This window comes from Leptidea sinapis, chromosome 2 (assembly GCF_905404315.1).
Source record: "Leptidea sinapis chromosome 2, ilLepSina1.1, whole genome shotgun sequence".
Taxonomy (NCBI): Eukaryota; Metazoa; Arthropoda; class Insecta; order Lepidoptera; family Pieridae; genus Leptidea; species Leptidea sinapis.
This window is the reverse complement of record NC_066266.1, coordinates 1004113-1029500: the sequence shown is the minus strand read 5'-3', so window position 1 is coordinate 1029500 and position 25388 is coordinate 1004113. Positions and strand designations below refer to the sequence as shown.

General features: G+C 32.4%; 1 protein-coding gene across 1 annotated transcript in view; it reads left to right on the top strand.

The window, feature by feature from the left end:
• The first annotated feature begins 5755 nt into the window (after window positions 1–5755).
• Window positions 5756–25388, top strand: part of LOC126972295 (poly(A) polymerase type 3) — a 35487-nt gene continuing 15854 nt past the window's right edge. The window contains exons 1-9 of the mRNA XM_050818949.1: window positions 5756–5887; window positions 12771–13008; window positions 13654–13883; window positions 14319–14426; window positions 17672–17783; window positions 18497–18655; window positions 19489–19700; window positions 20141–20261; window positions 20693–20869. Of these exons, the coding sequence (XP_050674906.1) occupies window positions 12888–13008; window positions 13654–13883; window positions 14319–14426; window positions 17672–17783; window positions 18497–18655; window positions 19489–19700; window positions 20141–20261; window positions 20693–20869 (1240 nt within the window). The 5' untranslated portion in view covers window positions 5756–5887; window positions 12771–12887. The remainder of the gene's footprint in view (window positions 5888–12770; window positions 13009–13653; window positions 13884–14318; window positions 14427–17671; window positions 17784–18496; window positions 18656–19488; window positions 19701–20140; window positions 20262–20692; window positions 20870–25388) is intronic.

Here is a 25388-nt window from a genome sequence, read left to right as displayed (position 1 = left end):
ATTTTCTAGCTCCACGCATGAGATCTCTATGGTTTGTTCAATCGACAATGCCACAATATCTTTACTCCCTTTTACTTTTATGTTATTACGGACTAATATAAGGGATCCACCACGAGTAGCTAATTTTCTATTGAATGAACTAATAATCGTATAATTTTTATCATTAAATAACTATTGATGTTCCTGTAACACATGTTCAACTAAACACAAAATATCATAATTACATCTATCTAAAAATAATTCTATTAGTAATTCTTCACTTGAAAATTCTTGAATGTTTTGATAATATAACTTAAGTGTTTTAGGAGATATCTTATTAATAGTTTCACAGCCAGAGTAGTTCTCCTTTGTCACGTGATTTAATTTAAATGTTCATTAGTCAGACAAGTTTGTGCCTTGAGATAATTATCATGTTTATCGCTTACATTTTGATTGGATATTTTAATGTCAATTGTATTACAAATAAAGTAGTATAGGGATTGTATTAAATTTAAACGTAGCTTACTAGCTCATTTCGTAATAATATTGTAATATTTTAAAAAAAATATGAAAGAAACGGTTTCCACTTTTTTCATAATATCTTTTTTCGTTCGTTTTTTAAGATACATATTTACGATCAAAGTGCGTATTTCCAGCCGAATTTTTTTTGCCACTGCTTAGTATACATCAAAATTATAAACTTCTCTGTGGTAAATATTGAAAACAAACACTGTGTTGTGTATCTTACCAGTTCAATTCAACAGATAAACCACCTGATAAACTCTTTTTATGTGCCTGAGGACCCAAAAATGAGAAAAAAGTAACACCACACTACACTAAAAATGCCACAGAATATGTTCATTCGCCTTTGCTAGCTGCGCAGTATTTATATGAAATGCTTATTATCTCTTATTCTCTTGTTGCATTGCAAAACACAGTGGTTTTTAACGCACTTTATGTTCAGGAGTTATTCGGTACTTGATTGTATATACGTCTCCCTCTCTTTTTAACTGTATATACCCTATGTCTTCATCTCTGTAGGTCTCTCTCTTACTGAACTAGAACCATATAACACTTCGAATTTTAAAAGAAAAGCCTACAAAACGTACGTGTTTAATGTACTATATGTACGTCTTAACTGATTTTGATAAAACATGTCTATGAACAACAACGGACGAGTAAAAAAATAAGGACTCCGTGTCACCTTACATTACAGTGAGGCACCAAAACAAGCCGGTAAACGTGTAAAACATAACCTACACTTACACTAATACAAGTCGATCGGCCGCCATTATGAGATTTGCCATCGTCTGTGACAGATCAGTTTGCGTCGCAATAAAATATTTTAAAAATGCCGTCGTGCGTTAAGAAAAAGTGTTAAAACAATATTATAAAAGTATTTGTGGATATATGATTATTTAAAGGAGAAAAAATTGTGGAACTGGTATACCCCGTAACCGCACACACACTAGCATAAAGGTGCTTCACTTGCTAATATCACGGCGCGGAGTCCTTTTTTACTAGTCCGTGTGTTTAACCTTAAGAAATCTTTCAAATAAATAAGAACAAAATCGGTTCACTCGTTTATGAGTATTAAAAACAGACACAAATAGCGGCCAAACTTATAAAAACCCTGTTGAAGCGTCGGGCGTTAGTAACTAACCAATAAAAATGATAATTAAAAATTTTCGGCCCACATGTTGATCAGCACTGATTTCTTAACATTTATTTATTTCATTCAAAAAACTGTAAGGAAACTAATTAAAGCGGACATTGTATAAAATTAATCAACAATATGTGGTGTACTAGAAAAATATAATAAATATAACATATAATTAATATAGGTAGGTTTTTGTTTACATAGAAAACTGGTAACTACGTAAATACTTACTAGGACTTATCTATGTACCCATATGTATATGGGTAATTAGTGTAATTTTACAACCTCGAGATGTTGATCGCGAGTACCTACCTAGTTGTTTTTATCGTCGCCCATGTAATGTACTAAATGAAACACACACACTTTCAGTTAGGTTTAAGTTTAAACAAATATTTACACGAGAGTAGATAATGCTAACTTAGAACCTTTGTAACAAGCTTGTATCAAATAAATTTTATATGAAACATTCTTTCCAAAGTATTGATTTTTGATCAATAGTCACCTATTTTCAGTAAATTTGTCGTAATCAAAATAAACATACTATAAAACAGTGACAACCAAAATATTACCATAACATAGATACAGTTTTCCCCAAGTTATAGCAGGTATTACTATTAATAGTTTATAACGGTATATTAATTTGGAGTAAGGAAATGATATTTCTACGTTTTCTAGTGATTGATAATAAAACAAGGAACATGATAAAGGATACAATGTGTAGTAAAATAATAAATAAAATAATAAACAAATCTATTTCATGTTCCATTAGAACCAGTACTAAAAAAAATGGATAAAAGCAACAGGGCGAACAGATTTATGGAAACAAAATAAAGGTGCAAGAAGTTTCTTCAGTCCACTTTGATGCGACACAAATAATAACAAAAAATATACACAAACGGCTCATTGAAGGTGCAGTTAAAATTTACTCATGTAAGTGAATACATTTCCCACTCTCGCCTCGTCACGTCGCAACAGTGCGACACTAGCACATCTCACCTAATGTATGTATTGAGTTACAAGCCTACCTTGGCTGACACCGACCCCAAAAATAACAATTATTGTAACTACCTCATATTGTCGTAATAATTTAATTGACTTTCAGGTAGTTTACTCTAACTACGTTTAATATTTATTATTTCATTTAACTTAGGAGAACTCCAAAAAAAATTTAAGATATATATATTTATTTTACTTTTTAGTGCATTTTATATTGGCAAAGATTTCTGAATCTGTAGAAAGAATCTGTAGTACACCAACTAATTTGTCTGAATAATATGTGAAGACAGCGTTGTTTTAATGAAACCAACGAAGTCAGGGAGATACGTCTATGTCAACAGAGGAAGTCTACCTAGAGGACAGTTTGAAAAGAGACTTGTGAAGAGTGCAGAAATAGATAGAACATTGCATCGTGGTGCAGACAGAATTTCTGCCACAGATAAGAAGTAAAGTAAGTAATCCTTTAAGGGGTTTCGTTGATCATCATATTCAACAACAACAATTACTTGAGCATAAAGATGATACGGTAGATGACACAAATATCCGCATATAGCATATAAAACATTCGGCCGAGTATCGTTAATTTGCCCCTAAAAATTGAGGATTTCTGTTACTATGTGATGAATCCCATAATAAGAACTTAATCAAGCTCTCGTTAAACTGCCCTTGAAGTATTTCCTTTCTAATAAAAAAATCATCAGAATCGGTTGGCGTGATATTGAATTATTCGTCCATTTGTCGCATACATACTTAATGCAAATTTAAGACTTATATGATTTTCTCGTGGATGTCATTGTCAGAACTAGAACAAATTAAAATGAGACTGACCCACACGGGAAGCACCACCACTTTACACCACAAATAAAAAAGGATAATCAAAATTGGTTCACCCAGACGAAAGTTCTGAAGTTACAAGCATAAAAATAAATACCGTCGAAATGAGAACCTCCTACTTTTTGAAATCGGTTAAAATATGGTTAGTAACAATAATAATTCATACTATAAATACGTACCAGCGCTGGTTCTTGGGAATAGTCTATCATCACGGGCAGGATTATTGTCACCTAAATAAGCATGGTAATGTGGTGGTAAACCGATCCCGGCATCAGGCTGTCCTCGTCGAAATCACTATCCCATAATATGAAGTCTACCTCATGAAATCTAAGAAGGACAAGTCTAGCATCTACTTTGACTTGGCTAACGAGATATGAGACGTTGACTCGACCATCATAGCCCGAATAGTCCTTACGGCGGTATTATGGTGAAGAGCCTCTATCAATATATCAAAAGGTTTTCGCTTAGCGGTTGGCTCAATGATCAAATACAGATGTCTCTGTCTGCGGCTCTGCCACCGATAGCTCAGCCCTTGGGCATGACTCCACTACACTCCAAGTATATGATATTTTGGTTTTGTATCTCTCTAATAATATATATACTCTCTATAGTTTTTATACATAATTTAAGGACTTAGATTTATTAAAGAAAATAAATATTTACATGTGAATAAAAAAAACAAATAACACAATATATTATATAGTATACTATTTCTGATTGTGGTATATTTTAATAGGATATTAATGATAAGTGATTTTATGAAATTAGTTTTGTTATGTTATGGTTCTATAACAAATAAATAATTATCATTAATTAATAATAATTATTATAACGTTTAATTCATTTACATTCCCAATCATCTGTTGAGTATGTGACATTATGGCATACGATAATTTTACTCATTCTAGTAATATGACAGCACCTTAATCTACTCCTGTCAAAACTATTGCTATCTAAAAGGGGCTCGCGGCATCTACTTCTATAGTGTCATCAATCTAAGGCATAAACTGATCACAGACTTGACAAAGGCGCTATCGCGCGGAGCCAATAAAAAAGAACTGATCAAAGAAACTTCAAATGCAGAGCCAATAAACCACGAAGAAGAAGAACTTCAAATATCACATTGAGTACCTACCTATTAGCGAAGTAGGCATTTGTATTACGCGCGAAAATTGGTGAAGTGAACGTTAAGTGATAAAAGTTTTGAGACTCTCATCGTAATATTTTTGCATGAAATGTATATTTTATAAATATGGTCATAGGGAAAAGATTATTGAAATACAATTTATTCTGTATTTTATTGAATATAGAACTTGTAATGTATCATTATAGCAGCAACCATTTTTTGTCTCTCTTATGTTTTTTATATTTTTGTTGTACTTAAATTTTCTGTGTTTTAGAGTTATGTTAATAAATAAATAAATAAATAAATGTAATAATATTATATAAATAAATAAAAGCATAAATTTGAGTGCCAATGTTTTATTTGCCCTACCGCGAGTTTTATTCATTAGACGACTTTTTAAACATACAATAATTATTGGGAATCGTAAAAATATGCCATAAAGGTTTTTGTCATTGTTTCAAACTCATTTACTGGAAATTATTGGTATGTAACTTTATCTTGTTTTTGATTGAATGTGCAAGGAAAAATCTTTCTTTCAGTAGTATTTCATATAAATAAATATGTTTAGTAAGCCATTATTAAAAGTGTCAGAATATTTCCTTACCCAGAGACAATGGCGTTGTTCATTGTAATTATATAGGGAAACGCACATTATTAGTTTGCAATAATCAAGCTGAGTCGTCTGTCAACCTATTATAAAAGACTCGATATCGATCCATTTAAAATTTATTTTAGGCAAGGACAAGGCAAGTGACGTAGATTTTTTTACATTATATATTTTTTTCTTGAAGTGTAATTTCAAGATTTTAATAGTTATAAGTGGTACATTATAATAATATGAAAATCTCTTCCAGAACGGCAGTGAATAATTAAGGAGACAGGAGGTTACAGGATCACCCTATAACAATTTAATAATTTTTTACATTTTCATCTGATAAAACATAGGGCTAATTACATTAGTACTGAGACTTTATTAATATTATTATTTAGATTTCACAGATTTTTATCTAAAGATCCCTCAATACGTTATTAAAATAATATTACTAACCTAACCAATTCATTTTTCACTTGCAACAGTATCTTGCGGGCTACCCGATAATATTAGAAAATAGGTATATAATTATTTTCGCTGTGGGCAATAATGATCTTCGCCATTGTCTAAAATGGCTACCTTGTTGTTAGACTATTGAGTGCTTGTTTTGGAATTAATGTTTATTTCTTTACTTTAATATGACTTAGCTGTACAATAATAGTGTGAGTTCGAGTTTATTAAATAACGTTTCAATTAATTGGTAAGTTATTTTGTATTTTAGTATCGGTTTAAGTGCCAAAAACTTGAGGTTACATCAATTTATGGCGCAACGTGAGCCAACACAATTCTTCTAATCACTTCGTGTTTATTTTAAATGTGTTGTCATATATCTACACTGTGATGTTAATTGAACATTTGTACCCACAGTTATTTTTATAAAATAATGCTTAAATACTGGTCTGGCCTTTATTATTCTTACTCGCACAATGGATGTTCTCGAACTATATGAAATGTGTCTTTAAGTTGTTTGTTTCCGATAATGTCGAAGGTTTTTTGATAAAACGTATTATAGTTTGGCCTATAATAATAATCAAAAAGTTGTTGAAGTTCAAAGGTGTAAATACACATTTGAACTTCAACAATATTACATAGACGTCGATCATGAAAGGGGTTGAATGAACTCGTTAAAATTCGTAGGTCAGCTTGGAATATCAAGCATTGTTTATAATGTTTTTTTATAATATATATTCATTCTCCAAGCTATCAACATGTTTGTTTAGCAAACATAGGTAAAATAGTAGGCAATATTGTGCCATTGTGTAGGGCTTGTTTTTGTCAAAAAATAATTTATAAACATTGTGATGGCTATGAGACCAAAAACTTGTTTATAGTTATTTTGGTATAAAAATTGCTGTGGCTGCTGCAGTTTTGAACAAAAAATACTTATGGTTCATACCACTACTTTGTAAAATATACTGAGAATAAATTCGGCAATTACATAATTAATTAATCAGTTAATTTTGGATATTCCCTTTGGGGTGGAGCAGGTCCTTGGGGCTCATTGGTACAAAGGTCATAACAGAGTTATCCAGTTTGACCCAAATTTTGGTACACAGCTATGTACCAGACTTAGATGTAAGTGATAAATGTCACTGATTCTGCCTTTCTGGAATTTCACAACATAAACAAAGTAACAATGTTCGGAATGTCACCGACATTTTATAATCAACTGTTATTTGAGTAACGGCTGTTTCTCGACATGTGATTAGGAGTATCAACAACTATTAATATGTCACTGCTATAAGTATGTGGTTTGGTTGTAGGTCTGTTAAATTATTTTTGATTCAATAATAAAACAGTTATGTCTCAGCCCTTCTTTTAAATGTGGGCTACCCTGTTTACTTATATTGACTACTAAATAAATTAAATACTAATAAAATACTAAATTATATTTTTATTTTTGATATTTTTGTCAATTATAACTACATATCTTTCATGCATTTATTTAATATATATTTTATTCACTGCTATTTTGTGCCTACAAGCAGAATATGGCTCAACACTTTAAAGAAAAACCTGTTTTGATAATTAATTGATACTTAGAACCTACTGAATAACATATTTTCTTAATAACTGTTAGATGTTATCAGGGAGCGTACATTTCATGCCTGTTTCATCATAATGCCATATTAATATAAACACACAGGTTGTTTCAAAAAATGTAGTGACAGATAGTCTATCAATATATCATTCTAACATAATAGTTTCTGAAATATAAAAAACAAGTATTTAATGTGATGGAAACAAAATGTGTTAGTTATAAATCATAACTAATTAATTTATCTCTAAACAACACACATAATTAAATGAAGAGATAGTCATGAAAACCAACAATTTGTCTTTTTTCATCCTGTATGTAGCTTGGCGTCATACTTCTGTCATTGACATGACATGTGTGCTCCCTGGATATTATTAATATTATATTTTTTACCTTTAATTAATTTTATAATAAGGGCTAATTTTAATAATGAACTAGTAGTACTATAATTCTAACAATCATCAATTAAACATCTATTGATCATACGGAAGTATAATAATAATTATTATTACATAAAACTTATTAAAAGTATTAGGTAGGAACATTGGAAGTAACCACAAAAGAAAATACTATGTCAAGACTAAAGTAGATGGTGCTAACACCAAACAATGAAAAACTCACTAGTTACTGAGTATCATCACCGTTTTATGGAGCTCTATCGAACTATGATGACATTGGAAGTGACAATTTTTCACCGTGACTTTTATTGAACTGGAACAAGAATCACAGTGACTTTTTTATTAATTCATTTTAATAGATTATTTGAGTTTTGTTTTACTATTTGTTATGAAGAGAGTTATTTATTAATAGTGATGTGTATATAATCTGAAAATAATAATAATTAAGTTCAGCAGCTGGTGTATGTCTCATTTAAATCAGATTCAATAACTTATTTATTTATTTAAAGTCCTCTGACAGTTTGACAGCTTTTACAGGCGGAGAGAACATTAAAATAAAGGCCTAAAATAAAAAATTAAAACAATTGCAATAGATACATAAAGTTAAGTCAGTACCTACCCTGCTGACTGATTAGAGGTCCCAGGTGTGGATCCGAAGGTGCAATATTTAGAAAATTGATGTTTGCTTCTGAGGCATAGGTGTTTATATGAATTACTCACAGACAGTTCAACCTACGGATATAGCTCTAGCACAGGTTTGGGAGTAGCACTGCATAACAGTCTCCCACCACTTTTACATTTTTCAGTCCACTGCAGAGAGTCACAGTAATAATATTGTCCATGATACCAATGTTAAACCATATTGTTCAGTGATACAGTGTGGAAAGTCTCAAAGATGGCATAACAAATCATTAAGTGTTAACCGTAAATAAATTGATTGATGAGCATGTTGATCTCTTTTTTGCATCTATTCTCTCTCTTTATCTGTTGTTTCAAACCACATAACATTGTCTAGCTCAGTCATTGGTTGATATGTTGGACATTTCAATGGTTAGGGTTATACCATTTGGTTGAAAAATCAACTACTCTTAGATGTTGAACTTAAACCAAACATTGGAAGTTCTATTTTCTAAATAATGACTTTATTATTACATTTTTATTGAGTTAATGTAAGTTGGCATTCAGGGTTTGTGGATATTAACTAACTTCAGTCAATATTTTTTTGCTTTGCAGATATGCAATTATTTCATTTTTCTAGTAGTTTTTTTTGCACTGAGTGATATGAAGCAATATCCATGATTATCACATGATTATGTTTAAAAAATTGAAAATATTGACTTTCACATTAAATAGCTTCCATAGCAACCTAGATAAGATTAGGGACTTTTGCCACATTATTTATAGTTATATTATTTTATAGAGCCGTAAGACCAGTAATTACATTTTTCGAAATTCATTTTATTCTGTTGTTTTCATCGACTTGAATGCTAGAAAAAATTGTCATCTATCCACAATCTTGAAATTGTGTGGTTTACTTTGAGAGATGAGCATGGCTAAACATATATTTTTGCTTTTCACAAAAACCTTGGCAACAGTACTTGCTCATTCCTCAGATCAATTATTAATAAAAACTACTGTAAAATAAATCAATTCAAAATCACTTTATTCATGAAGGTCAAGGAAATGACACTTATGAATGTCAAAAAATTTTTTTTTTTAATTATTGAATCTACCACTACTTCGTAAAGGGTTGAGCTAATGAGAAGAAGTACCAAGAAACTCATTGCCACTCTTTTAAATCAAGATTTACATTTTCATTGATTTACAAACCATCACAATATTTTATGTAAATTGATGCAACAAACACACTCAAACATCAAATAGTCAATGCCTTACACAAGTAAGTTAAAAAGTAAATGTAAATTATAATTCAAAACAAAAGTTATTGAGTACAGTAGCTGCGTCATCCACATACACACCATAAATGAATTAAGGTATTATGTGAGCATTTCATAAGGGATTATATATTAAAATATATACATAATAACTTTTAAGAATCTGAAGCCCAGCCTCTGGCAACAGGATCATCCTGCCACCAAAAGCAGCACCCGTTCACAAGCATGATGCATGAGCCAGCCATCGCTGCCTCAAATATGTTTTAGGGAAGGGGATGACCCGTCCCATGTTGTCGCCACAAGTATATATATGTATTGTTTTTTATTTGCTGCCAACTGCTACTTCTAATGCTTGTTCCAAATAAAGATATACTTTACTTGTGGTTTAATTAATTTATGTTCGACACCTAATTATATTAACTGTAATATCCATAGCGCCTTAACAATATACTTATTGCTAATGAACATAACCTATTTCAGATAAAGGTTTCCTGCCATCAGAATGCAAGGAGATGGCAGACCTAATTTTATTCTTTGATAAATTGATTATCTCATTGAATATAAATTACAAAAAATAAGAAAAGTAAACCTCTCCTAAGTCCAGTAATATTAAAGGACATAATTAAATTTGGGATGAAGCTAAAAAAATTAAGTAACACAATTGAATTCTAGTATTTTTAATAATCTCAATAATTATTATATGGGAGAGAAACTTGTGAGTTAATAGTTAATTAATATGATGAGACTTTAAAAACTTGTAACAAAAATCTCTACCAAGTAAAGGCTTTATCTGATAATTTTTTTATAAATTATATAAAGCTAAAATCAATATAATAATAATATTAAGTAGTTAGAAGTAATCAATAATAAAATGTTTGGATTTATACATTATTCATAAATAATATTTAGCAAGTTTTATTAATAAAATATAAAGTATAACTTAAACACATTTTTAACATAAACATTAACATACTCAAGTCTCAAAGATTAAGAATAGTTATCAGAACAAATTTAATTCAAATTCAAAAACACTTTATTCATGTAGGTCACAAAAATGACACTTATGAATGTCAAAAAAAAATATATAAATATTGTTTCTTATTGAATTTACGTAAAGGGTTGAGCTAATGAGAAGAAGTAGCAAGAAACTCATTTCCACTCTTTTAAGTCAAGATTTACATTTTAGTTGTTTTACAAATCATTTCAATTACAATATATGCAAAGTGACGCAACAAAAATACTCAAAAGTCAAAAACTGAAAGGCTTACATGAGTAAGTCAAAAAAAGTAAATTAATACTTATAAACACAAGAGTTATTGAGTATAGTAGATGCATCAATCCACACATACCGTAAATAAATAGAGGCATTATGTGAGCATTTCATTAAATAAAATATAAATATAATCATAATATAATAAAAATATAATCATAATAAAATAAGCATAATTTTGATTTATTTAAAGGAGATGTACTCCTAGATATATTTATCTACACTCAGCGGCACAATTAACCGCTCACCTTTTTAAAATGGCAAATTTTGATGTTATCGCAGTTGTAAGTTATTGGGCATAAATAAGTCAAGTGTGAAAGAAATGTAGTGACGAAAAAATTACAAACTACCCACTTAACTTTGTTTTTTTTTTACGCATAAGTTGTGAATAGGATAAATATCGAACTTCATCTCATTATCGTTATCGTTGCCATACTGCTTACATTGCTTCAGTGGCATTAAAAGTAAACAATTTGAGTGTGTTTTGGTTTTGTAACATAAAGCTAGTGTTTGGACATCACAAACATGCCATTTGATGCTAATTCAGTGGCGAGAGCCGTCGCTCTTATCGACGAAGGGTTTAGTCAACGTTACGTGGCGCGGAAGCTTGGTGTCGCAAGTACCTACCACCTTAACGGATGCAGTGAAACGGTTTCAGGAAACTGGCTCTTATGAGCGAAGACCAGGACAGGGCCGAAAAAGATGCGCCTCCGCTCGTGACGACCGATTTCTTGTGACCAATGTTCTAAGAAATCGGTTCACTACAGCTGTTGAGGCACGAAACCAACATCGTGAGGTGTTCAAGTGAGTGAAAGAACAGTGAGAAGAAGACTAGGAGAGAATGCCCTTGGAGCTTTTCGACGATCTCGAGTGCCACAATTGCTCGTAGGCCACCGGAGAGAAAGACTTAGATTTTCCCGAGAGCACACCGAATGGAATATGGAACAATGGAAGAATGTTATGTTTACTGACGAGACAAGAATATGCTTGCACGGTCCTGACGGTCGCCAGCGTGTATACAGACGCAAGAATGAAAGGTTTGCTAGTGCAAACCTTTCATTCTTGCTGTACTCTTGTACTGTTGTGGAAACATAGGTTACCAAAGTGGCTCTATCATGATATGGGGCGGCATAAGCACGCACCGACTTGGTTATCTTCGAAAGAGGTGGAATAAATGCTCAGAGGTATGTAACAGAAGTCTTGGAACATCATGTAATGCCATTTGCTCCATTTATTGGCGAAGATTTTTTATTAATGCAGGACAACGCTCGCCCCCACGTTGCTAGAGTTGTTACCGCGTACCTGGATACCGTCGGCATTCGAAAATTAACCTGGCCATCCCGGAGCCCAGATTTGAATCCTATTGAACACATATGGGACAATTTAAAAAGACGTGTTCGAAGCCGCATACCAGCTCCATCCACCATAGATGAATTAAAACAATCCGTGATTGAGGAGTGGCAGAACATTCCACAACAACAGATCAAAGATGTCATCGACAGCATGCCAAACCATTTGATGGAAGTCATGAGGGCTAGAGGTGGAAATACGCATTATTAGAATTCATTTATTCAGCAGATTTTTTATTTTTAAGCCATTTCATTACATTTGTTAATTTACGGTCAAAGTGATTTTCAGACTTTTTTTTATAAATAAACGTAATAATTAAAAACAATATTATCTTTCATTTTACTTCAATATACCTACGTTATAAAATAACATTCACAAGTAAGGCCACAATCTTTTTTTTTAACCAAAATCGTAAAAAATCAAGGTGGGTGGTTAATTGTGCCACTGAGTGTCTATGTTGTCATAGAATAGCCATGTGATTGTCCCACAACAGAATGGAGGTGGCCCAAGTACCTCTTTTGACAAACATAGGAATGAGAAGAAACGAAAAAAGAAAGAATCGAAAAGAATGGCTGCCAAACATTGCTGAGAAAATTTCACATCATATTTCAATGAGGACTTGTTTGTTTCAGACTTAAGTATACCAGCAGTTGTAGCAGTAGGCTGTAGACCAATGCAAATTTTAAACCGAATCCACCATTTGAATTAAGACTTGTTTAGAATTAAGACTTTCTACAAAAGTATCCAAGATGTGGCCAGCAGCGCAATACTCCCACACAAACAACCCCACCCACCATGCTAATAAGAATGAACACCAGAATCAACACAACTTGAAGACTTTGGGCATGACTTCTGCTATTTCTATGGCAGGTAACAATTTCCTTTAATGGTTTTATTAATATCTATGGATCATATGTTGGTACCACTTTGTATGCATAAAATAATTATTCAACAATTTTGCTTTGTCTCTTATAATATTTAATTCCTTTTGTAACTCATACTATATATGTGACAAGTAAATATTTTTCTTTCTTTCATTAACCACTCAATGTATAAAATTACTTTTATCTCTATAGTCTATTTTTTCCTTACTTGTCTTAAATATTAAACAAACACGACCTTGAATGAAATTCACTTATTTTCACAGATTTTAGATTTGTTTTCATCATTTATAACTATTTGGCTAGGCACCGACTTCAAGCCACATACAAATAATAGTTTTACATTAAAGGTATTCGGTTTGCATAAGAGGTGTATTAAATTAAATGTTTTTGAAGTTGGTTTTCTTAAAACATAGTTTTTTTTTCGTGTTCTGTAAACTACAGTATATTTTTTCTAGATTACATCAGGTAAACTCTAACATTTCGTTGCTTTTTATTGTCATATATTAAATAGTCGTTTTTTTAGTAGCTTTGGGGTAGGCCTACGATAGACACATAACTCTCGTTTGAGTCGCTTTATCGAGTAAATATATCCTTTTAATAAACTACTCTACTTTGTACAAATTTTTTCCAGGTCCCAAGCCAGTTGACATCGAAAAAACAAACGAATTAAAGGAATCTCTCATACCGTATGGAGTGTTTGAATCGGAGGCTGAGATGCACCACCGCATGGAGGTGCTGGGTGCTCTCCACAGACTGGTGCGGCAGTGGATCAGGGATGAGTCGTTGAGGAAGAACATGCCGGCCAGTGTAGCTGACACTGTCGGTGGGAATATATACACATTTGGATCGTATCGGCTGGGGGTGCGTCTACCATGTTACACATCTAACATTTATTGAAACTTTCTTGACTCATTATTATCGTTATTTAAACACGGCTATACTTCCGGTTTATTTGTGTAGGTACCGATTACTTTCGGACCATTGGACCTTTATCAGGGTTTTTTTTATGACAATAAGGGACGAGACGAGCAGGACGTTTAGCTAATGGTAATTGATACGCTCTGCCCTTTACAATGCAGTGCCGCTCCGGATTCTTGAAAACTCCAAAAATTCTGAGCGGCACTGCAATAATTGCGCTCGTATCCTTGGGACATATGAGGTTAAGTCTCATTTGCCAACACAATAATGGTTACATATTACTCATTATTGGCCTTACAAATAAGAATAACTTGTTGCGTGCGTACATAATAAATACACACATTCACTTTTTATTTTTATAAAATATATTGATTACAGGTACATCACCGTGGCGCCGACATAGACGCGCTGTGTGTCGCACCCAGACACATTGACCGCTCGGATTACTTCCAGTCCTTCTATGAACTACTCAAGCAACAGGCACAGGTGAATTTCTACTCTATTAAAAATTTTTTGCCTACCGTTAAAAGTGCTATTCATTTCTATATTTCTCATTTAGTGGGAACGGCGGGCTGTATAGTGGGATCTATGAGGCAGTGTGCGATTATATTATTTATTTATTGAAAATACCAACAGCATTAATTTTACAAAAACGTGTTAAAAATGAGTGTAGATATAAGAGCCAATTACAGCTGGGGTAGCAGGTGCACCACAAGTAAATGATCTCTACACATTTTCTCGTCTTATCTCTATACGTGTCCATTGAAGCTAACATGATTGCATACTTTATAGTATATATAAAAAGTAATTTTAACATAACTGTGGAATTTTTCTCTACAAACCGTAACATACTGACGTAATTTCTTATACTTTATCGAATTTTGTCTATTAAAGTGGAGTGATTTGACGTCCTACAGTCTTGTGGACGAGATCGTTTGTCGAAGATATTTTCAAATACAAAGTTGTAAGAAAAAATAATTTAAAAAATAATTTAATAAGGTCTAAAATACTTACTCAGGCAGAATTTCTTTATAAACAATTTTGGAATACTAAATCAATTTTATCATTAACAGTGATATACCTCTTTTTGATTTCAATGAATTAATAAAGAAAATAAAAAATAAGGAGCTAACTAAGATGGCATTCCCTTATCATAACAATATTTTATCTTTGAATAATATTCTTTTAATTTTAACAATAAGTATACTATTATTAAAAAATAAGGTTCTATAAATAGATAATGTGCGCTATTCAAATTCATTTTCATACATTACGATTTTAGCTTACATGCCATTAACTAGTGTTTTTTATTTGCTGCCAACTGCTACTTCTAATGCTGTAATAATTGTTTGTTCCAAATAAAGATATACTTTACTTGTGGTTTAATTAATTTATGTTCGACACCTAATTATATTAACTGTAATATCCATAGCGCCTTAACAATATACTTATTGCTAATGAACATAACCTATTTCAGATAAAGGTTTCCTGCCATCAGAATGCAAGGAGACGGCAGACCTAATTTTATTCTTTGATAAATTGATTGTCTCATTGAATATAAATTACAAAAAATAAGAAAAGTATACCTCTCCTTAGTCCAGTAATATTAAAGGACATAATTAAATTTGGGATGAAGCTAAAAAAATTAAGTAACACAATTGAATTCTAGTATTTTTAATAATCTCAATAATTATTATTCCACATAGTAACATAGCTTGTGTTTAATAAATAGAAAGAGACATGAGTTTAAATGTTTTTGCAAAAACATGCATTTTTTTGTATTTGGATCGTTACGCTCTGTGTCCAAAATGTATAGATTTATTTAAAACCGACGTACCTATCTGTGTATCTGCTTTGAAGTTTATAGTCACTTTCAATGAAATGTTCGTTACTTATCTTCGAATATTTTGTCGTGGCAAATTGCGAACAACATAGTGCTTTTGACCAAGGTTTTTCAATAAAAAAAACACTCTACTTCAAGTCTGCAAAACGAGTAATTTCACTATAAATTCAAGAACATCTTTATAACAAAATAAGAAGCTATAACACTTATTGACAGTGGGCGGCTCCGACTGTATTTCAAGAATAAGTAAAACTACTCTGTGGTCAGAGTAAGTAAAATTCAGAAACAAATTTCATTTAAAATATTTATTATATAATTATTAAAAATAGAATGAATAAAATCAGTTTGACAACGTAAGAATACCATTTATTGTTGTGAAACGGCAACATCGGGTTGTCTACGCGACAAGGCCAAGTCTTCGACGAGAATATTATGACTCGTAGTGTGCATGTTAGCGTAAACGAGAAATTAACCGATGTCTTATTTTATTTATTTCGTAATGTCGACAACTTTTGTCTCTCGCGTCGCGACATATCTTCCGTTTGTTGAATGATAGCTTCAATATAAAAAAAAATCAACTTATGAACTATCAAACTTAACTTATTACTTTAACATAATAAAATGTGTAACTTATGAACATTATATATTTATAAGTAGCACAAAAGAGCTTCTTCTCTTTCAGAGGGCCATTTGTTTTTACGGTCGATAAATGACTATATTATTTTTTTGACTTACTCGTGTTACGGCCATTCCCAATATACTATCTACAGATAGAGATAAATTACTACCTTCTACTGTCAGTAATTAGCTGTCAATAATCTCAAGCTGTCCCAATATACCCGATAAGTCATTCTTATCGCCCTATATAGGGACGCGTGAATTGCAATTTCCATGCAAACTTCTATCGCTGGTAAGCTATACGTCTTTCCATTGACAGACACTGTGTACGGATAAGGTGAGTTACCGTCGATAAGTTTATTGGGACAGAAAAGACAACGATAGTAACGATTTTTATGTCAAATAAGAGATATACTGAATATTGGGAACGACCGTTAGTGGAAAAAAGAAGAATCTTTTTAAAGCAGGGAAGAAAATTTATTTAAATATGTCAAAGATCTTACCACCACTACGGAAAAGTTAAGGTCTAAAGAGAAGTGACAAGAAACTTCTTTAAAATCTATATTTAGAAATTCAGCATTTAACATTAAATTTTATACAATACATTTGAAGTGTGCATCACTTTACATATTTTATACACTAAATTACTAAATTTTGATTCAAAATGTAATTTCTTTGAACTTTTTTTATGGACGCCCCCTTGTCCTCCACAAACAAGTGTACGGGTCACCTGATGTTAAGTGATCACCGCCGCCCACATTCTCTTGCCACACCGGAGGAATCACATGAGTGTTTCCGGCTTTTAACGAAGGTGTACGCGCTTTTTTTCGAAGGTACTGTTACAGGTACTGTCTCAGTTGACTTTAAAAAAAAATTTAATTGACACTTGTTTAATTCATCACAAAATTAGTAATGTACAATCAATATTCGTATGTAACGAATAGATCAAAGATTTAAAAAAAAAAGTGCCGTCGCGACGAACTTTTGATCAAGACTAACTTTTTCACACTGTCATAATTATGAAAGTTTACCAGTAACCGAGGTGTCGTCATTGCTTAGAGTCAGCAGTTATCCTGCCATAGTGTTATCTAAGTAATGAATCTATAACAGTACCCATGTCGTATATGTGGAAAAAGTTTCTTTGAAAATCGCACTGTGGAGGAACGCCACACATGCATGGGGGGGATGATATCCTAATTTGTGGTGACTTATACGAATGAAGTGATTTAGATTTGATTATGTATAATTGATTGTGTTAATTTAATGTCAGGTTAAAGATTTGCGAGCCGTAGAAGACGCCTTCGTGCCAGTGATCAAGATGAACTTTGACGGTATCGAAATCGATCTGTTGTTTGCGAGGCTGGCGCTCAAAGAAATACCTGGTCAGTATTATTTTTACATAAATAATATATGATTCTACATTTTATGTATTAGTTCACCAATATACAAAATTATATTTTTAGTTAGCTTTAGAAAAAATACATTTATTGGCTTTTAAAAGTTACGTGTACCAACCTTCATAAGACCAGTGGCGACACATATATTTATGATTGTATATTGTAAAACCCTCTCCAGCCCCTCTGAGACATACATACAGCCCTGTACTTTCCCCGGGGCGTAAAAAGAATAGGGGAGTCCCAGGCCCATGGGTGTCGTAAGAGGGCGACTAAGGGCTTTTTAGAAGTGGGAGAGTCACGCTGCCGTTTTATGACGTCAGCACAGTTAATTACCACACTCGCACAGAATACCGGCGTGAAGTAGTTTTACTACGTTTCGTATAGGTTAGTGTCGGAGTCTCCGCTCTCGGACTCGGATCGCTCTCTCCCACTTCTTGGACAAAACGGCCCATGTTTTCGTATATACATACAATATTAGTGATAAACATTTTACCCTGCCCACAGCCCTGGTCCCTTCCCTTTTCTATGGGCTGCAATGCACACATACAGGGTATGCTATGGAATACTTTTGCAACCCATAATTTTTTTATAAATGTATATGAATATATCACAAAGTTTAGTTACTTCTGAGGTATTTTAAAGAGGCATCTGAGGATTTCGCTTGACATATTATAGTAATATATATTGTGTTGTTATAGACTCATTTGATCTCCGAGATGACATATTGCTCAAGAATTTGGACCAGAAATGCGTGCGGTCGCTGAACGGCTGTAGAGTTACAGATGAGATTCTGCGATTGGTGCCCAACATTAATAACTTCAGACTGACACTGAGAGCCATCAAGTTGTGGGCTAAACGTAAGTATAGCCCTTCGATTGGTGATAGTTTGAGTTCCTTCATACTCACTACAATATAAAAGTACTACGTGCTTGTTTTATTAATGAAACTGGATTAATTTAGAAAACCTATCGGTGGCTAGGAACTTGGCTCGGTCGCGAGATTCAGTTTGTCCAGCGATATTTGAGTAACATTGGGAATTGTACGAACGCAACCAATAACAGTCACTAAGGTTTGTCAATGATTGCTAATTTCGTGGGTCAAAGCCGATATTACAATGTCGCAACTGTTGTCAAGATTATCTGAAATACAATATAATATTCAATACTTTCTAGGAACTAAGCTAATGAACCCAAATGAACATTACACAGAAACAATACTGTGCAAATAGTAGGTGAACTATGTGAAACACAAGAAACATACAACTTTGAATCTTAAATCAAGTATCAAATTCATTACACCGTACTAACCTACGAATCCAGTCAAGACGTCTAAGTATTTATTTTTTTGCCACATCATAGCTTCCTTCTCTTCTTGTTTAAATTTTAATCAACATATTAAATAACACTCGCCGCACATATTCAAGAAACTCAATGTAAACAAACTCCGGTGTAACCGCAACACACAACAGATTGATTGACATAGTCACAATGATATTTTATTTATGATTGCCATTCCTATAAATGGCTGGGTTCAGCTTTCATTAGTCAGACTACCAAATATTATTTGACTTAGGGTTTTGAAGTTACTATAATTAATAATATAATATAAACTCAAATATCGTATTAAAATCTATAAAATATAAAAACATACTGAAAGTGTTTCGATTATTGGTTATCGTTTTTGTTCCAAGGACACGGCATATACTCCAACACGCTGGGTTACCTCGGTGGTGTCTCCTGGGCGATGCTGGTCGCCAGAACCTGTCAACTGTACCCCAACGCACTGCCAGCAACTCTAGTTCACAAATTCTTCTTGGTATTCAGCCAGTGGAAGTGGCCACAACCTGTTCTACTAAAGCAACCGGACTCTGTCAACCTTGGATTCCCTGTTTGGGACCCGCGGGTAATAATTCAAAATAGCTTTTATTTCAATAAGTTACATAACTAGAAGGTGAGCCATCTGATACTCAGCAGCACAACCGGCTAATAACAGTGATAGTAACATTGTAGTCGTAACAATGATATATTTGTTTAGCACTCTACGAACTAGTTTTACTGACTTCGGACTGAGGCGCCCGAAAAACACAGCCGACGTAAGTTTTACTTAGATCACAACAATAATAATAATAGAAATCATAATTCAGGCACATCACCCGTAGAACTACAAACTAAAAAGCAAATTTTAGAGTTTATGCATTGTTTGTTAACCTTGTTTAAAGTTGAAGATTGCGAGACATAACGGTGAATTTGTAATAATAACATATTTCGTTTTATAGTCTAATTAATTTTAAAACAAAGTTGGTCCATTTTACGCATCAACTACATTATGAATTGTTTGTGCAGGTAAACATGTCAGACCGGTTCCACCTGATGCCCATCATAACCCCAGCCTACCCGCAGCAGAACTCCACCTTCAACGTGTCTGCTTCTACTAGGACTGTTATCATGGAGGAGTTTAGACTTGGTAATCATTATGTACAAGAGCGTTAGGAGCTTAAAATAACAACCTCGTAATTACATTTAATTAAATGTTCTTATCTGAAATCCCAAATCCAAGGGTGTCGTAAGGGGCGACTTACGGCTTTTACCAGTGAGAGGCACAGGATGCCGGGTAGATTATGTATAACGGCGCCTTATTCTGCCGTGAAGCAGTAATGTGTATGCATTATTGTGTTTCGGTCTGAAGGGCGCCGTAGCTGGTGAAATTACTGGCCAAATGTAACTTAACATCTTATGTCTCAAGGTGACTCTGCATTGTAACAGAGTAGGGCGTATTAATTTCCATCAGCTGTGAATGTCCTACTCGTCTCGTTCCTTATTGTCATAAAAAGGTGTCCTAGACAAATGATAAAAGTGTGATGAAAATAAAATTCTCTCCCAATTTGTTTGAAACAGGTCTGACGATAACGGACGAGATAATGCTGAGCAAGTGCGGTTGGGAGCGCCTGTTCGAGGCTCCCAACTTCTTCAGCCGGTACAAACACTTCATCGTGCTGTTGGCGTCTTCAGCGGGCGCCGATGACCACCTGCAGTGGTGCGGCCTCATCGAGAGCAAGATCAGGCACCTCATCAGTGAGTACTTTAATGTAAATATTTAAATTAAAAAAATAATTAATTAAGTTTACAAAATAATTCATACATTACACACAGATATATTGTATATACATTTACCATCGCAAAAGTTGAGCTTTAATAAGAAGTTACAAGAAACTCATTGCCCCTCTTTTAAATTAATATTGACAGCTTCCGTATTCTACAAACTATTTTAACAACGGCATTACTAACAGCCTGTTCACAAGCATGACGGATCGCTAGCGATGGTTAAGGTAAGGGAACGTCCCTCGCAACTATGTTGCCATTAACAAAGAAGTGACGACTAAGACGTATCGCTTACCATGTGTTACGTACACATGGTAAGCGATTTAAGAGTTTATACGGAAATAATACGTAGTGATTGTTGATTTTATATTTTATTAAACAGGATACTAAAATAAAGTTCCTGTAGTGAAAATAATACGAGAAATAAAGGATTGCTTGTCACTATTCTAGTAGGCTTCATAAGGTACATAATAGCTTTAAGGGTTAACGTATACCTACATTTTTGTAATAAAAGTACCAGCCACTATTCAGGCATTAGCTATAAATAAATTTAAATGTTTAATAAAAAATGGCTTTGTCGCATATTACTCCACAGCTGAATATCTAAGTGATCGGACACCCTGCAATACATTAGCAATGATAGTACAATATTGTATATTTTATTAAAAAGAGCGCATAAAAGAATCCTGGGAGAAATTCTTGCGCCGCTTCTTCTCTCTCAGAGCGCCATTTGTTTCCGAAGCGGTGAAATGACATCAAAAAGAATTCTTAAGAAATGAATTTTGAGAAAATAAATTCCTTTCATGCCTTTTATCGTCCACGAATCCACGCCAGTAGTAGGGATTCGCCGATTCTGGCTCACAGTAGTAGTGGGGATGAGCCGGTTCTGCCTCCCCGGTTCTGGCTCACTTGTTCGTGATGCCTACTAAAAAAAAAAAGAAGATTGGTGTCAAACTGGGGGTTTTGATGTATTTCCGAGCGATTGCGCTGATCCGTTTTTCGATATCTCTTATAGTTTCAAAGTTAGCTTTTTAAGTTAAACATATCCATACTCATTACTAATCAGTGGTAATTAACCTAATGATTGGTGAGCGACTCAATGTCGATTCTTTGAAAGTGATAGATGTAATTAGTAAATTACCTCTCACATTCATTACTACGATTAAAACGACAGTTGTGTGCTGTGTTTATTATTAAGTTAACAGATGATATAAATAAAGTATATAATAAAACATCGTTGCAGATTGTGTCATTTTAAAAATATTCGATGAAATCATTCAAACTCTTCTTATTAAACTTAAAGTATAGATGCATTAAACAGTACTCGCAACACATGCTGCGGTAAATAAATTCTTTACTCTTGTTGTATTGTGGATATACATTCTGCAATTGCTTTGTAAAAACTTCAGCTGGAATCCCTGAGCTGGACGATCATATGAATTGAAGTATTGTCCAATACCCTGCTCACCAATGTGTGTTGCAACCCAATGAGAGCCTGGCTTATTTTCACTGTCTACATCGCTGACAATATAACAGGGCGTTACAACGTATATCGACAATCGATTTGCTGCGTAAACATTATTTTGAATACTGAGATCAATTTTCTTCAAATAATTCTGTATCTCGATTGTATTCATATTACCCTAGAATAATGTATTTAAAAGTTATTGGATTACAACTTACAATAAAACAAAACATCACTATAAGTACTTACATATTTAATTTCAAAACTATAAGGCAATATAGTAGTAAGTTTAACTAAAACTAATACACACCCTTACAAACAATCAAACATAAACATAACTGCGGTAATCTACTGAAATATTATGATTTTTATCAATTTTATTGTATAAGAGCTTATTCAAAACGAACTTTGATTTATGAAATATGTAACTTGAGTTAAGTGATAAAGTTCATTGTCATTTTCTTAATGTAACAAATTTTGAGATAAATACAATACACTTTAGTTTCTGTGATTACTTCATTTCGCGAATATATCAACAATTCGACCATCAGATTTCCTCATCGGGTCATTAATTATTTTTAGTATTAGTTTAAGATTTTTCTTCCGCCAAACAAATTATAGAGATCAGGTTGTTATATCTTGAAACTAATTGACATTGTTGAGATTGTATAAAGGTTGCATTTCATCAAAGCATCAGGTGATTTAGATACAATTTGTGTCACTGACGTCATTCAAAAATATTATAAAATTATTTACGAAAACTGATTTTCCACACCCACACACAATGCACCCTCTACTACAAAAAGGTTTCATATAATATAATGATACGATTTATTGTTAAACTACCATTTATTGATTATCTTTAAATAGAACAATTTATAAGTAAAACAATATACAGTACCTACATCATAACTTACTCCACAAGTTATATATCTAAATAAAAGATGTATCTACCCTCATTCTTTTCAAAAAAAATAATTCAAACTTAAAAGTTATAAAACATTTATTTTATTTTATGATGACTCCAAGCTAAGGTATCAGTATAATTTGCTTAAATATACCGTTTGGTATGACAAACTAGATTTATTTATTCGTTGAGTTAAAATATTATGCTTTATTGACTTAAGTCTATACATTGAACAATATTCATTCTTATTTTTAAATATGCAATATTCATTTTCATATACTTACTTAGTAACACTTATAAAATTTGGAGTTGCTTTTTCCCGCAACATCTTACGCATATATTTAGATCTAAGTCCTAGGAATTCATTAAATATGTTAACTTTGTTCCATCTTTAAAACAGCCTAACTTCTTATTATTGAGTTTTAGATAACAAAATATTTTTTCTGCATTGTCAGATGTTTCGAAACGCAAATGTAAATCAGGTTTAATATCTCTTTAAAAATTTATATATTAAAGTATAAGTATCAGTGTACAATAATTTTAATATATTTCGAAACTTATTTATCATATAGTTATAGTAAAAGTCATCGTATTAGAGTTTTAGAAATATCCAATATACCAAATAAATATGTTTATTGAGGAACAATTTAGTCTTTTGTAATTAAACTGCAACCAATTTTCATTTTAAAATAGATAAACTATGGAATTCTATCTTGGCAATTAAATCATACAGTGCAATTTTACATTTACTCTTTTTTCAATATTTTCCATTGTTATTTAAATATTCGAGGTATTCATTAATTTACAAAAATCTTTTCGAAATCAGATGTAGGCAGCTTGTTTATGCATGTTTGTATTTAAATCTATGTAATTTTGTAACCATGCGCTTTGTTTGAATTTTAAAAATCTATGAATTTTTTATAATGAGACAATAAAACAATATACAGTACCTACATCATAACTTACTCCACAAGTTTTATATCTAATCTATTCTTTTCAAAAAAAAAAATTCAACCTTAAAACTTATATAATATTTATTTTATTTTATGATGACTCCAAGCTAAGCTATGAATATAATTTGCTCAGATATACCGTTTGGTATGACAAACTAGATTTATTTATTCGTTGAGTGAAAATATTATGCTTTATTGACTTAAATCTATGCATTGAACAATATTCATTCTTATTTTCTTATTCTTCTTTATTTTTTTGCTACCCAAAAGATTGACTTTTGGGTAGCAAAAAATTTTTTTCTGCCGTCAGAGGTTTTGAAACGCAAATGTAAACCAGGTTTTATATCTGTGTAAAATTTTTATATATTAAACTATCAGTATCAGTGTACAATAATTTTACTTTATTTCGAAACTTATTTAACTAGTGAAAGTCATCGCATTAGCGTTTTACAAATTTTCAATATATAAAATCCCAACTAAATAGGTTTATTGAAGAACAATTTAGTTTTTCGTAATTGAACTGCAACCAAATTTTCATTTTAAAATAGATAAACTATGGAATTCTATCTTGGCAATTAAATGTGTACAATTTTATAGTTACTCTTTTTTCAATATTGTCCATTGTTCTTTAATACCTACATTGAGTTATTCATTAATTTATAAAAAATCTTTTCGAAACCAGATGTAGGTAACTTGTTTATGCATGTTTGTATTTAAATCTATGTAATATTTTAACAATGAGCTTTGTTTAAATTTTAAAATTCTATGAATATTTTGTTTTGTGTGTGTGTGTGTGTGTGTGTGAGACATTGCTTTAAATTTCTGAAGTAAATGACATATGTATTTTTATTACGAAGGTTTGGAACAAATTTTATGCTTTTTGTATCATCAATACTTACATTTTATATTCTCGGGGCATAAGGATAGGTCAGAATGTAAATCATGCAGTTCAATTGAAAATTCTTGGTCTATTTCCAAAATAAAACCAAATTCAAAATCATCCGGAACATCAAAATTTGTAGGGACATCTACCCATTCAAAACCTTCTGTAGGAAGGAATGGAGATATAGCCCATCAGTAAAGGTTATTAGCATCAAAATAAGTTAAAGTTATAAACGACTTTCGTTTTTCTTTGTCCTGTTCTCGCATAGTCAAAGTCAAAGTTCT